The 14,152-nt window shown below is 42.8% G+C and overlaps 1 protein-coding gene across 4 annotated transcripts in view; it reads right to left on the bottom strand.

The window, feature by feature from the left end:
* The window catches only part of DEPDC5 (DEP domain containing 5), a 45,601-nt gene that overhangs the window by 8,534 nt on the left and 22,915 nt on the right, over positions 1 to 14,152 (bottom strand). For 2 of the 4 annotated variants that reach the window (XM_010011592.1, XM_010011584.1), the window contains exons 26-37: positions 13,654 to 13,814; positions 12,497 to 12,614; positions 12,171 to 12,338; positions 11,059 to 11,278; positions 10,101 to 10,234; positions 9,168 to 9,276; positions 5,343 to 5,405; positions 3,597 to 3,748; positions 2,739 to 2,816; positions 2,199 to 2,331; positions 1,260 to 1,368; positions 747 to 971 (exon numbers count right to left, since the gene is read on the bottom strand). In XM_010011592.1, coding sequence (XP_010009894.1) covers positions 747 to 971; positions 1,260 to 1,368; positions 2,199 to 2,331; positions 2,739 to 2,816; positions 3,597 to 3,748; positions 5,343 to 5,405; positions 9,168 to 9,276; positions 10,101 to 10,234; positions 11,059 to 11,278; positions 12,171 to 12,338; positions 12,497 to 12,614; positions 13,654 to 13,814 — 1,670 coding nt within the window. The remainder of the gene's footprint in view (positions 1 to 746; positions 972 to 1,259; positions 1,369 to 2,198; positions 2,332 to 2,738; positions 2,817 to 3,596; positions 3,749 to 5,342; positions 5,406 to 9,167; positions 9,277 to 10,100; positions 10,235 to 11,058; positions 11,279 to 12,170; positions 12,339 to 12,496; positions 12,615 to 13,653; positions 13,815 to 14,152) is intronic. The other 2 variants (XM_010011608.1, XM_010011600.1) reach the window with 1 other exon arrangement.

Consider the following 14,152-nt stretch of genomic DNA (forward strand, 5'->3'; position numbering starts at 1 on the left):
CTCAGGCTGGCCTGGAAATGCCACAAAAAGCTGACAAAGCAACACAATCAGTCATGCAGCTAGGGTGTTTCATGGGCTGTTAGTTGTAGTCAGTGTTATACTTCACACATTACAGAATTTCAGATACCATAATGGTTTCTTGCCCAGCATCAAGATCTTCCATATACAAACCCTACTACTTTTTGCAGCTGGGCTTCCCAGACATTAATATAAGGAGTCTGGGTATGCATGGTTTAGATTAGTCAAGAAGATTCCAGCACATCACAGAAGGATTCTAATATGTCTGTATCTCACTGTGGCTTTTGCCATTAAGAAGCAATTAGACATATAATTTTAAGTACAGCTTCATTGCTCTGCTGTACTTATAACTTATCCCTCCACATAACTCATGCCTCCATGCTCATTACAGGTTGTGAAGAGTCTCTCTGGCTCTATAAGGAGACAAAGTCGATATTTCCTCTCTGAGTTCAACAGGATGGCATGGGGGAAGGTTCAGGAACAAGGGATATTTAAAGAATACTTTTTCCTGTATGCCAGTACTCAGAAGTGAAGATTGCCCACTCAGCCAGTGAAACACATCTCTAGCATATGAGAACAAGTCCATGTGCAAGACACATTTAAGGCCAGCATGAAATTTGCAGCTTTAATTGCTGGTCCACGTGAGATCATACCCTTGGCTGGCTGCTCTTCCCCTTTCAAACTATCCCCTTGAACTTCCCCAGCTGTCACCTGTGCTGTGCATCTACCTAATAGTGCAGCTGCCTGGCTCCGTCCTCCGAAACTGCGGCTAAAGGAACTGTGCCTACTTGCATAGGAGGCTGGGCGGCTGGGCAGCCAGGGCAGGAAGAACGCCGGGATTTCCGAGTGTAGGAGCTCTTCTGCCACAAACGCCACCTCAAACCATTTCCTCTGGAAGGCAGAGAAGTCATCCATGGCAGCTGTGTGCCACATGGCAGGCTGCTGCATGCCCACTGGACAAAAAGCAAGGGGAAGGAGAGATTGCAGTTAGAAACAAGTGTTCAGGATCAAGAAAGAGACGTCATTCTTTCTGAAAAAGAGGGGGGGGGGGAAGTTATGTTGTCTGCAATTCCTTTTTTTTTTTTATTAACCAAAAAGGCCGAGTTTCTTTGACTGTCTTTAGAACAGTGGTTTTGCTGCTCTAAAAATGCATTTCTGCTGCAGCACCCATAAGAATCAAGCACAGCTAGTGATTACACAAAGGGGTGATGAGGAAAGGCTTGTAGTAATACAATGCTGACCTCTGTCTGCTTCTTTGTCCACAACAATCTTGTAAAAATAAAAGCCATAAATAAAGGTTCGTAAAGCTTCTCCAGATGCATGGACAATAAGCTGCTCTTCTAGCATTTTCTGAACAAAAAAAAGAGAACAGAGCAAACACGATAAAAAAGGAGAAGTCACTCTTCCAATTACATAAAGAGGTTGCTAGAGAACATTAGGAAGTAATTTTCCTTTTCTTGACATTTTTGTTCAGATACGTGCCTAACGAGAATATCAGCAATGTTATCTCTTGATATTCAGCACATATTGTTTGACCGTTCTGCACATCAGCCTTCCTCTGCTCTGGTTTTACAGATGGATTTATAGGAAGCCAAGAGGTTGGAAACATTCTGGGTTCTCTGTTAATCGATATGGGACCTCCACAGACAAATGAACTCCAAAACACTTCCAACCTTCTGCCCCTGACACAGTTTGCTAGGGAAGGAAAAAGAATGAAAATCCGTGAACACAAGCAGTGTGTCTCGCATGAAGTGTGTATACTTCAGCATCCATAAAAGAGAGGTCATATGCTAGAATTATTATGACTTCATTAACTAATTATCAGAAGAAAAACCAAAACTAAACCCCAACCCAAATCATACTGTAGTGCCTCATAATTCTAACACTAACAGCTCTTGTTAAGTATCTGCTAACTGAAGATTATACACAGAACTATCAACATATGTAAGTGAGAAAAAATAATATATATTACTATTGAAGAGTATGTTGCTGGTTTGTGATAGAGAATCCAAAAAATGTCATCATTATCTTATATTATCTTGAACACTGTTTTCAGTATCTATCAGTAAGAGGATTTTAATAAGAAACAGAAATTACTGCTATGCTTTCCTCTACAATTCTACTTCTTCACAGAGTAAGGTATCTCTGGCCCTCCAGGCACCCCTGGACAGTTCTCTTACCTGCATTATGTCGATGGCCATGGCCTGGGTTTGCACACCTTCTACGTTGTTCACCAGCCAGTGGACAACTTCCGCACTGATGAAACAGTATGGAGAGAGGCCCTTCTGTTCAGAGAGCAGCTGGATCCCTGTGCTGAATCACAGCAATTGCACATGTCAACATGGACTGACCGACACTTCTTTCAAGTTACAAAGACAAAAATCACTGCTGGGAGAAAAAGGGAGATAAAAGATACAGGCCACAGTGCCCCCAGAGTGGCACATTGTTAGCTTCTAGTAATCAGATGGACAGCTGACACCAACAGCACTTTCGTGTCTTACTGAGACTTGCTTTGACAAGATTCTGGGATTCTATTAATTGAAGTCTCTGCAGCAATACTCAGACCTCAACAAAATTCCTTGTTGAAGAGATTGGAACTGAATAACAAAAGGAAGCTTAAAACTCTTCAACAGCTGACATGGGGCTTTCCTTTGAGTGACTCCATGCCCTCTTACAAAACATCTAGACGTATGTTAAGCATATTTATACTAAAAACTTACGTGGGGTGTTTCATGGCTTCAAGAATCTCTATCAGCGTGGAGGAGGAAGTCAGAGTGCTTGCTGAACACTGTTGGGAGCTGGGAATTAAACAGAAGCACGTCCAAAAAATCAAGGAAGCTGCCAGATTTGTTCAAATACATACATTTAAGAAAAATGCTCTCTCTTCTCTTCCCAACAATGACTTTGCTACATTTATTTCCTTTTTCATCTCAAGAAGGACAACTAAAAGCATCAGACCTGAGAAAGCATTTTCCCCCAAGGTGGTCAGGTTCTATGGGCTCAAAGCCCACTGCATCACACACAGTACTACACAGGAGCGATGGAGAGCAAACATTTTGAGGTTGGCTTTTTTTATTTTTAGACTGTAATATACAACCACAGAAAACAGGTGCTAATATAGTTTATTTTTTGTGTTGCTTCCTCCCCAGTGTCTCGCCTCCACGTTAGAACCTCTTGGATTTCATCAACCTACTCGATTCAATTAGATCCGCAGGGTACCCCTTTGCTAAAACAGACAGAAGACGCATTCAATTCTAAGCCTGCTTTTCTGCTAACAGGTTTCAGAAATGGCATTTCTTCATTCTTCACTTCTTGAAGAATGAAGCTGGTTTTGTGGGTGGGGAAATCAGGCCTTGTGTTCATTTAATTCTGGAAAACTGGGTTGCAAGGCTTATTTTACTACCACTCTTTCTGCACGTGTAAACGCTGCAGTGAGGTCTTGTGACAAGTGCCATCTAGTGCTGACAGACACAGCACATCTTGTTCTCAGGTTCCTGTTTAAGTACCTACTCCTTGACACCAGAAAGAGGAATGTAAGTGAACAGAACTGCAGTACAGCACTGCTGTGCTTTTCTTACCCGCCCTCTGCAGCACTAGCTGTGGTGTATCCTTGGTCTGCAACACTCTGTGAACTTCCCAAGGTCTGCGTGCTGCCCCTATCAGGTAACTGCCCTGTGTTTATCAATGTGTTGCCATCTGAGGTTACAGGAACTGATTGATCTATGGACACCTGCAAGGAGTAAACACAGTAACATCTTTATGAAATTTATGATGTAATCCATTGCCTATTTTCTCCCCTCCCCACATTATTTGTACCTCAGCTTAAGTTAGTTAGCAACAAGCAATACTATAAGGCAAGCAAAAGCATACACAGAAAGGATAAATACAGTCTATTGTCATCACTACAGAGCTACTGACAAACACAAAATTCAGACCCAGTAAAGATGAGAATCACCAACCCAGTAACAACTGTGTTGAGAAGACTACTGGCAAACCAGCAACTCCAGTCCCAACCTTACATTTTCAACTTGAGTTAATAACTTTGACTATAAACATGCAATGGACAGAACAGGAAACTTAATCACTACAGGAAAGTAGTAGGCAGCTAAAAAAGAAATAAAATAGTTTAATTCTCAGACAAAAATACACGAATGTATCACACGAATTCAAGTTTCATAATGCACAAAATCAGCTCATCTTCCTTCCTTCCTTAGGGTAGTATCAGGAGGCTGGTTGGCACCCACCCACACCTATGTCGCCAAGACAACAAGAACACTTTCCTCCCGCAGGAACACTTGCACTATTCCAATGGTAGACTGAATAGTTCACAAAATTAACATAAAATCATCTCAGAAAGAACATGAACGCTGAAAGATTCAGCAAAGTACAGGCTGTAATTGCCATCTGTCATTAACACATACAGCTTAGGAAAGGCATATTATATAAAAGCTGGAGAGGTGGGGGAGAGGAACACGAACAGCAGAGTAACTCAGTAACTCAAACTGGTGTAAACATGAAGGCTGATCTGCCATGATGAATCCACAGCACAGGCACAGCTAAAAATCACAAAGCTGGTGGTTCTGCTTAGGTCTGATAGCCAGACCAGAGTCCTTTCTTCATGCCATTTCTCACATCTCAAAGATCTCTCACTCTGCAATGGTAGATGTCTCTTTTTCGACAGCCAAAAATGGCAGATGCTCCCAACATGGAATCTAGGGTCCCACAACAAGCTAAATCCACTCTCCCACCTCAAAGTTCACTTCAACCAGCAGTATTTTCTACTAACACACTGTCTTATTGCGAACTCCTAACTGGCGTTTAAGTGTACAAACAACTTCTGTCATGACAACTCTTTTACACCAAGATGACACCAATATTTTCAGCCCCCAGTTGTCTAAGAGTTCAAGGACACAATTTGACTTGGATCTTCCCAGAGCCACCTGTCAGTCAAAGCCACAGAAGAAATTTAGCCAAGAACAAGATGAGTAAGCTAGTGCCATTTTGTTTAGCAAGGGAAGATGGAAAACAAGTACTTACTTGAACACAAAAAGAGAAGGCTCAGTAGTTGACAACACAGGACTGCAAAGGACTGTAAGGCAGGGCACATGAACAGCCAAAGCACATCATAAACATTGAATGGTGGAAGGAAATGCTCATATGCACCACCACCAGCCACTCTGTCCTGCTAACATTCTACATCTTGCTCTCAACGAGCAGATCTGGAAACTAACATAGGCTCCCCCACGTGGCAAGGTCAGGACAACAAATGCGCTTCATCACCTCAGTCCAAAAACCAGAAATGACAAGACCCATTTAAAACTAACCTGTGAGTAGGAGGTTGAAGCTGTACGTGGGCTGCGAACAAAATCCATAAAGAAGGCCCCATCCTGAAGGCATCAGAGGAAGTAGGCCCATTAATGGCAACAGCAACAGGAACAAGGAGTTGAAGAAGAGCAAATACAAGGTTGTGCAAGTATGAAATGACCACAGAGAGAAAGTATGAGGAGAATGCAAATCCAAAACAGGCCCAGAACACGAGATACAGCAGAATGCAGAGCATCAGGAGTCACTCGCACACATACCTTCACTTTCTCTCTCTGTAACAAGACACTGCTCTTCCTTAGCACAGATGCTTTTCCAAAGATTCGAAACCCACACTGATCAGAAGCCAACTGAAACTACAGTCTTCTCTCCACACTTCACAGGAGAAAGGCTTGAGCTCTAAAGTATGTGGGTTTCCACTCCAAATGCAAAGCAGAACAGTGATACAGAAACCCATAGAACTGCATGTGTCATGACAAATATCCAGAGACAGACAGCATTTTTTCTAGTCTGTCAGTCATTCAAATGATAAAGAGGGAAAGGCAAAGAAGCACTTTCAGGAAGCACATTCTTCCTCTCAAATGCAGATCTGGTATGGTACAAAGGAAAGGGAAGAAAAATTCAACACACAGATCTTTCCAACACTGTGTTTAATACTTCATGCAAAATGAAGATCCTGCCTGCACTATGTTCCCACCTACTTGCAAACCCTGGATGAATTTATCCCTGGCTGCTATTCAAAGATGCATCAAGATTCTCTTATCACACAAGACAATGCAGTGGAACTCAACTAGATTTTCATTCTCTATTTGCAATTCTCTATTCTGTTCCCTAGGCAAAATATTTTGTCTGGCCCGCAGTTAGGATGATGCTTACCCTGTTACGTACATATAAAATATTTTCTGGAAACAGTCAACACCAGGGTTACATGGCTGGCAAGTTATGCAGTGCAGAAGCAGAGCCAAGCATCCTTTATCCATAGAGGCAAGAACTTCCCAAACAGATTATGCATCAAGCCAGCTCACTGTGTTAAAACCGTACTGTATTGCCCAGTAACTGGCTAAAGTGACTTGTCAGTTCTACTCTGCAACAGAGTAAAGGTGGAGCCAGCGGCTCCGTTTTATTTGGAAGAACTCCAGCACTGAGTAGCATCCTAGAAAAGCACTTGCTTCCTTGGCTGCTGACAGAGCACACAGCTGTGACAAGTTGTCAGTACTTTGGCTGCAAGTCTCTGGACATACCCATGCTGGTGAGCCCTAAAGGGGTTGTGTTGTCCTGGAAACATGAGGCACACACTTGCCAACGTCTCTAAGTGAGCACAAAGTTGTTTGTCAGGTTACCTGTCCACCAGCACCTGTCCAACAAGTGTGAGCCGTCAATCTGGAGATCCCAATTGCTTCTCTCCAAGTCCCTATGTATAAATATTTATAAAAGAGTTTACTACTGTAGTGTGAAAGGCTTTCAGTTGATAACTTGCTCTTCAAGATTCTCCAATTAGCCCTCCAGAAAGGCTTTTGAATATAGTTACTTTTAAAATTTGCTTATCAGAAAAAAGTTGCTTATCAGAACTTGCTGGTAGCACAATGTCTGCTACTTGGTTTCTAACACATCAGTGCACCATTGCTGAGGAAGCCAATTTTGACTTTTTCCCTTTGCTGCCCAGAATAATCAGACAAAACATTCTTCTGTCCTGTGTCCTAGGTGGAATCTTCACCAGCTTTACTGGTAGAAAGAGATATTTACAATTTCTGTACTTAAAGAGGAAAGTTTGATGAAGTTGATTTTCCAAAGCAGTTGAAGAGGAGAATGCAAGGCCTGACTTATAATCTGGAAGTTTGCAAACATGCCTCAAGCCAGTTTCCGCAACTATTTTTCCCAAGCCTAGCATGACCTACTCCAGAATCCTATCTGTGTTTTGGAAACACTCATTTTGCAAATAGGTGTTAATTACTAAGATGATTGCAGTTAGTCTATCACTTCAACTACGAATATCCAGGCTCCACGGTAACTCAACACTTGTCCCTGCTGGTGGCAGAAAAGGATGGATTGCGGAAACAGTAGATGGGAAGAGAAAAATACTGAAAGAGATGGTTAAGTTGATAGTAGGGAATCTGAGAACTTCTTCTTTGTAATATTTCAACTGTTGAACCCAAAGACAGATCACACTGAAGTGCTGTATCTTCATTCATCAAATATTTCTGGTAGGACTTGGAGGTGGAGCTCCTGCTCTCCTGGCACTCACACAATAGTTGACAGGAAGGCTGAGGGGTAGCACAGTCTTTAGCTGTCTGAGGAGAGCTTCAGGAAGACAGTTGCCAGTGAAGGAAGGATACCTACATCACTACTCAGGAACACATCCTCTCCTCTAAGCAGAAGCAAGCGCCTGGAGTTCCTGCTGTTAAAATTCCACTGAAGCTTCACACGGTCATGGTCTAGAGTTTGATTTTGCTCTTAAAGACAGCCTTCATGCAGATGGAGACAGCACTGACCTATTAAATCTGAATCATAGAATGGTTTGGGTTGGATCATCTAGTTCCAACCCCTCTCCCATGGGCAGGGACACTTCGCAACTAAACTATGTCACCCAAGGCTCTGTCCAACCTGGCCTTGAACGCTGCCAGGGTTGGAGCATTCACAACTTCCTTGGGCAACCCATTCCAGTGCCTCACCACCCTCACTGTAAAGAACTTCTTCCTTATATCTAATCTAAACTTCCCCTCTTTAAGTTTGAAGCCATTACCCCTTGTCCTACCACTAGAGTCCCTAATGAAGAGTCCCTCCCCAGCATCCTTATAGGCCCTCTTCGGATACTGGAAGGCTGCTCTGAGGTCTCCACAAAGCCTTGTCTTCTCCAGGCTGATCAACCCCAACTTCCTCAGCCTGTCTTCATATGGGAGGTGCTCCAGTCCTCTTATCATCCTCGTGGCCTCCTCTGGACTTGTTCCAACAGCTCCATGTCCTTTTTATGTTAAGGACATCAGAACTGGACACAATACTCCAGGTGAGGTCTCACGAGAGCAGAGTAGAGGGGCAGGATCACCTCCTTTGACCTGTTGGTCACGCTTCTTTTGATGCAGCCCAGGATACGGTTGGTTTCTGGGCTGCAAGCGCACACTGAAGCTGGCTCATGTCAAGCTTCTCATCAACCACCACCTCCAAGTCCTTCTCTGCCCAGCCTGTAGCTGTGCCTGGGGTTTTGCTGACCCAGGTGCAGGACCTTGCACTTGTCTTAGTTAAACTTCATGAGGTTGGCATCGGCCCACCTCACAAGCGTGTCAAGGTCCCTCTGGATGCCATCCCTTCCCTCCAGCGTATCAACCGAGCCACACAGCTTGGTGTCATCGGCAAACTTGCTGAGGGCGCATCAATCCCACTGTCCATGTCACTGACAAAGATATTGAACAACACAGGTCCCAACACTGATCCCTGAGGGACACCACTCGTTACTGCTTTCCAACTGGACATTAAGTGTTTACCACAACTCTTTGCATGTGGCCATTCACTTGAAAATCAAGCCCTGACTGAAATGAAATGTGCTACTGGAAAAGGAAATGGACTAATTAATAAATACCACTTAAATTAGCAACACACACTGAGACAGTATCCCGGGAATTTCATCTCATTCTCACAGTTGGATAGTCGTACCCCAACCTCTTCTTATGTCCTTGCACACAAAGGCTTAAGGGCATCCCCAGTACAGGACCAGTCCTTGCTGGATTCTAGAGTAAGATGTGGGATGATGTACCCATGTGCTTACAGAAATAATCTATTATTTGAGAAACTTCTATGTAAAAATAGGAGCTAAAGAAAGACCACAAAGTCTTTACCTTGCGAGGGCTGTCCATATAGGTGGGTGTGATAGCAATGCTCCCACTCTCCGAAGGCTGTCCAGAGCTCTTCCCAGAAAGCATTGCTGCTTGCTGCTCCCCCAGTGTCCTAAAACAAAAAGAAGGAATCCAGAGTTTGCCCAAACATACTCTGTGTCAGCTCCCACTAGAAGGCAACCACTGCAGAGGGGTACTACCATATTTTCAGACATTTGCTCTCCCACACTTTGAAGCACAGAGTCAAGCCAAGGTCTGTAAGCACTTTTTACCCCACATGAGCAACATGGACCCTTGATCTTACTCAGTTTCATTATGCATATGTAATGCTACCTTATCATTACAAAAATATTAAAATTTCACATGTATTTAACACCAACAATGTTTTAAACTGTGTTTACAGCTTATCTGGAATTAGTAACCTGAGTTTCTTTGAGTCATTCTAGACCAATACTGAAAAAGAACCTCAGAAGTTTCACAGATGTTTTAATAAATGTTATCAGTGAAAACAAGCTATTTTCTTCAGGCTGTATTTGCTACCCAATGTTTATACTGAGACCACTCAACTAGTGTGGTCTCATCGAAGCTGCTCTTATGTGGATACAACTGTACTGGCAAATCACAAATAGATGACAAATCTGATGTGTAATGGACTGAGATGCTACTTTAAAAGATGCTCCTTCTAGATTACCAGGCACTCACTTCTCATGTTCCTCTCTAGTTTTTTATATTCATTCTATTAATGAAAACATAATACAAGGAAGTCACTGGAAAAGCCCAGTGTTTCCTGAGCCCTGTCACAAGAATACTAAAGAAGCAGGATTCCACATCCCTTTTTGCAAGACGAAGTCCCCAAATCTGCTTTAGCCAGCGTAGGTGGGATACATAGGAAGAATGTTCTAGTGTTCTTCACACAGCCTACTTGTAGAGACTCACTTCTGACTGGCTTCCATCTGCAGCAGAGCTGAGAGTGCTGAGGTTCCTTTCTTTCCAATGGGAGGCCCAGACTGCTCCAGAGAGTGGGTGGGAATCGGACCAGCAATCTGCAAGCCTTTCATGGCAGACCCTTTCTAACAAGAAAAAATGAAAGCACAAATTTAATCAAGCTAGGTGTAATTAGTAAGCAAGTACATAACACCTCACATCAGCAGGGATTTACTATGTACACTTTAAAAAGGTAGTTAAACCATAGGTACACAAGAAGTGGAACAGTCTAGTGTCTCGTGTGGATGCTATTTCAAAATCGATGTTATTCTGGAAAAGGTATATTTGCTCTGAAATAAATTACCCCATTCAGTGTATGAACTGGAAGAGAATTTGAAAAGCACTAACCAGTTTCTCATCACCCTCTTGAAATTCCTGTTCACCAGGAATTCACCCATATGGTTCTCTTTTCATAAGCCTTTTACTAAGTCTACAGCACACAGCCAACCCAGATAGAAGTTACCAGCTTAGCTACCTCACAGATCCTTTTTTATCAATGATCTGCATCACAGGGTACAATAACGTGTCCAGGATAACCACATCTACAGCACAAACCAACAAACATTTGCAAACAGGTGGCATCAGGCCACCAGGCTTGTGGTAAGAGAAGACTAGCTGAGGAAAAACCAGAGCACCAACAGACTAAGGCATGGCTGTGCTATGCAGCATAGGATACCCATTCCAGGTAAATCTAACTAGTTCAAGAATAGCAAGGTGTTAACAAAGCCATGCTATTTGAAATCTGAGACAGTACATCAGTCAGCACTGTGCTTTATGTATGAATTACCCATACACACACGTACGCTCCCAACTTGCTTGGGACTGCCTCAGGGTCTCTCTGTTAATGCTTCATTAGATGGTTCAGCTAAAACTCATACTCAGCTTCTCACCCAACTAAAAGCTGACTCACTCGGATCATTCGATCAGACCGATGGCGCCGACGAATGCGGTTCAAACCCTCCACAAAGCGAATGAACCCGTCCAGGAGTTGCCACTCCTCCTCGTCAGAGCGGGGCTTGTCACCATACACATCACAGTGCACCTCTCCTTCCATAATGCGCTTGGTGGCACTGATGCAGGCAGGCAAAAGCAGAAACCGGGTCCTCCAAAATTTCAGTGACTCAATAAGGCTGAAGGAACATGAAGATAGGACAGAGTTCAGCAGTTTCCTATGAAGGATTATACAGCAAGTAAAATATACATCTATCTGCTGTAAATTTCAGTGAGTATAGTGACAATTTCATTCTGCTGTGCCTGAGTGAGAAAGAACAGATTACAGCGGAATGGTCAGCACTGAGTAACATCAGAAAGTATTAAAACATTGATATGCAAAAGAGAAAACAAAGTTATCTTCAGAGTAGTTTTATCAGAGATAAAATATCTTTTCTGAAAAAGATAAGCTACAAAGGCTCTAAAAGATAAAAAAAAAAAAGAGAAAAAAAGGCTCTAAAGATAAGCAAAGAAAAAGGAATTTTAAAGGTACACATTAGAGTAGGTGGCATTTTGATTGATACCTGAAAAGAAACAAAGATAAAGACTGGTTTTGTTGAGAGAAGATTTCAAAAAGGCTATTGATACTAGTGGAGATATTCCAGATTGCTAATAAGAAGCCGTGCTCTACATAGCATAGGAATAGGACTACAGTCAGGCTAAGCCTAGGACTGAAGCAAGCTTCCAACAGATTCAAACTAAATGGAAGTTTTGAGTCAGAGCCAGACATGAGTAAGAAGCCAAGAAAAGCATCTGTGTGGTACAAAATGCCATCATATTTCTTTGCATTTGTAGCAGAGGAAAAAAAAATGGTTCATGCTGAATCAAGATCAAGACTTTGTATCAAAGATCAGATAATGCAACAGGCAACAGAGTAAGATTCCTGCTAGGGCTATACAAGTGAAAGCAGGCCAGTTACTCTCCCTGGAGTACTGAGCATTTGTGGGTCAAACCTGTTGAAGGAATTTTAGGTCAGAAAGGAAAAGAGGCAATTAGGACATAGAACAGTCTGGATGAAAAAGGAGATCTTGCCTGAAATCCTCAGAGCCAGCAGAGCAGATATACTGATCCAAGTAATTCCACTTGTACTCTTCTAGTCTCTCATGGGAAAATTCTACCCAGCAAGAGACAAACTCAGAGTCAGAGTGTGAGGGGCACAAGCTGTAAGTGTAATTTATCTGAGCAGATTCATACGGATACCTAGAGAGAAAATGCAGACATTAACCTCAGCATCATCAATAGCAGTGCTTCCCTTTCTTCTAAAGAAGGTCCTACAGTATGTTCTTTCAAGCAAGTACCAGCACCTAGAAAAGCATGTTCATCTAAACACTGATAGGAAACTGCTCAGAGATACTCACTTTGGCAGATATCGAGTCACAGTAATTATTTTGTCTTTCAATGTTACTTTGTGGAAAGTACGGCCCATACTCAGCCAGTATTGATCTTCTTCCTCAGGTCGATTTCTTGATACAAGACCTAATTGTTAAAAGCAAAACACACCCCCTTTCACCTCACTGCAACAGTGAGAACTTTGTCAAACTACCTATAGAAAGGGACTCTAAAATTGGGCTTCTGAACTCAAGACAAACTAAAAGCCATCTTTCAGGCCAGCTTTTTAAGGAACATAAATGCACAATGATCCCTTTGCTCTTACAGTTAAGATTTCCTAGTATCACAACTGAAGAAGGGCATTCCCCATTCATACGCCACCAATAGACCTTCTCTAGTCAGGACAATTAGAGAACAGATGATACGAAATGTTGAGGTGTTTATGATGGTAAACCTGGGCTCCACTTTCAATTCTTCCCTGTGCTTCATTCCTGGAACTAAGCACTGAAGGTTGGTACTTTACTGAAGGAGCCTTGCTGCTCATTCCCAAACCAGTGAGTTAAAACTGTATCCTGTTCATGTGTATTCTCTGCTCTATGAACACTGTATCATACTGACATATCTAGAGAATATCTACCAGTCAGAAGTCAAACAGCAATTCAGATTCTCTCAAAGGAATATGATACCCTCCCAACCTACTCCAGCCCCCTGGGGGGTTTAACTAGGTTTAGCTGACTCATGGTTTCAGGACAATGAAGCTTTACCTGTCTATCTGGGACCTTCACAGCTATTTTAGTGTTAAGAAACTGCTTCTAGTTACATACATTTGGGAGCTTGGGTCTGTCTCCTAGAGATGTGCCTGCCCTGCAGTCACCATGTGAAGTGTGTTTAAGATGTAGTCACACAAACAGCGCTCAAGCCATGTGTCATTTGGGTTCACCATCGTGAAGATGAGGCCAGTTTCTTATTACAGTTCAAAAATCCTGCACCTGTCCCCTCATGGTGCAGCTGAGTTGTTTGTGCTGCCACAAATCAGGCTCTCTCCCAACAAAGATTTCCATATAACAACAACAACAAAAAAACCCAGATGCTTCAATGAGCATCTCTGCCCAATTCATAGAGGTTACTGGGACTGGCAGAAGATGGGAAAGACAAAAGACTGAACTGTCAGTACAAAGCCACTCACCTCGACTGTACAGGGGACTGCTGCTGAGTGGGGGTGGCACAGTTGTGGCTGGTTTCTGTGGTTTGGATTGCACAATAATTTGATAGCCTTGCATGAGACGCTGACAAATAAACTCCTCGAACACCTGCTGGGCTGTCATCTGCACTCCTTCCTCATCTCTCCTGAACACAAAGGTTAAGGAGATTGGAATAAGGAAGCTGACCACACACCTATTCTTAGCCCTGTGTTTCCTAATTGAGGATTTCTGCCTGCACTGGGCTCTGTGCAAGTAGGTCCCTCTGCCTGTGATAACCAACCTGCAGGAAGAGGAGAGAAAAAGCAGGTACCTTCCTATTTTAAACAGGTGATGATCAGCTCTGGCAATACTTCATGCCTTTGAAAGCAGTTCTGCAACTAGTAACAAATTTGCTTACAAGTTTCAACCAGTTCACCAATGATCACTGTGATCACAGTTACTGCACTTCGCAGAGACTCTCAGTGCAGTCTGTAAGGGTTCAGC

This window comes from Nestor notabilis, unplaced genomic scaffold (assembly GCF_000696875.1).
Source record: "Nestor notabilis isolate BGI_N333 unplaced genomic scaffold, ASM69687v1 scaffold15280, whole genome shotgun sequence".
Lineage (NCBI taxonomy): Eukaryota > Metazoa > Chordata > Aves > Psittaciformes > Psittacidae > Nestor > Nestor notabilis.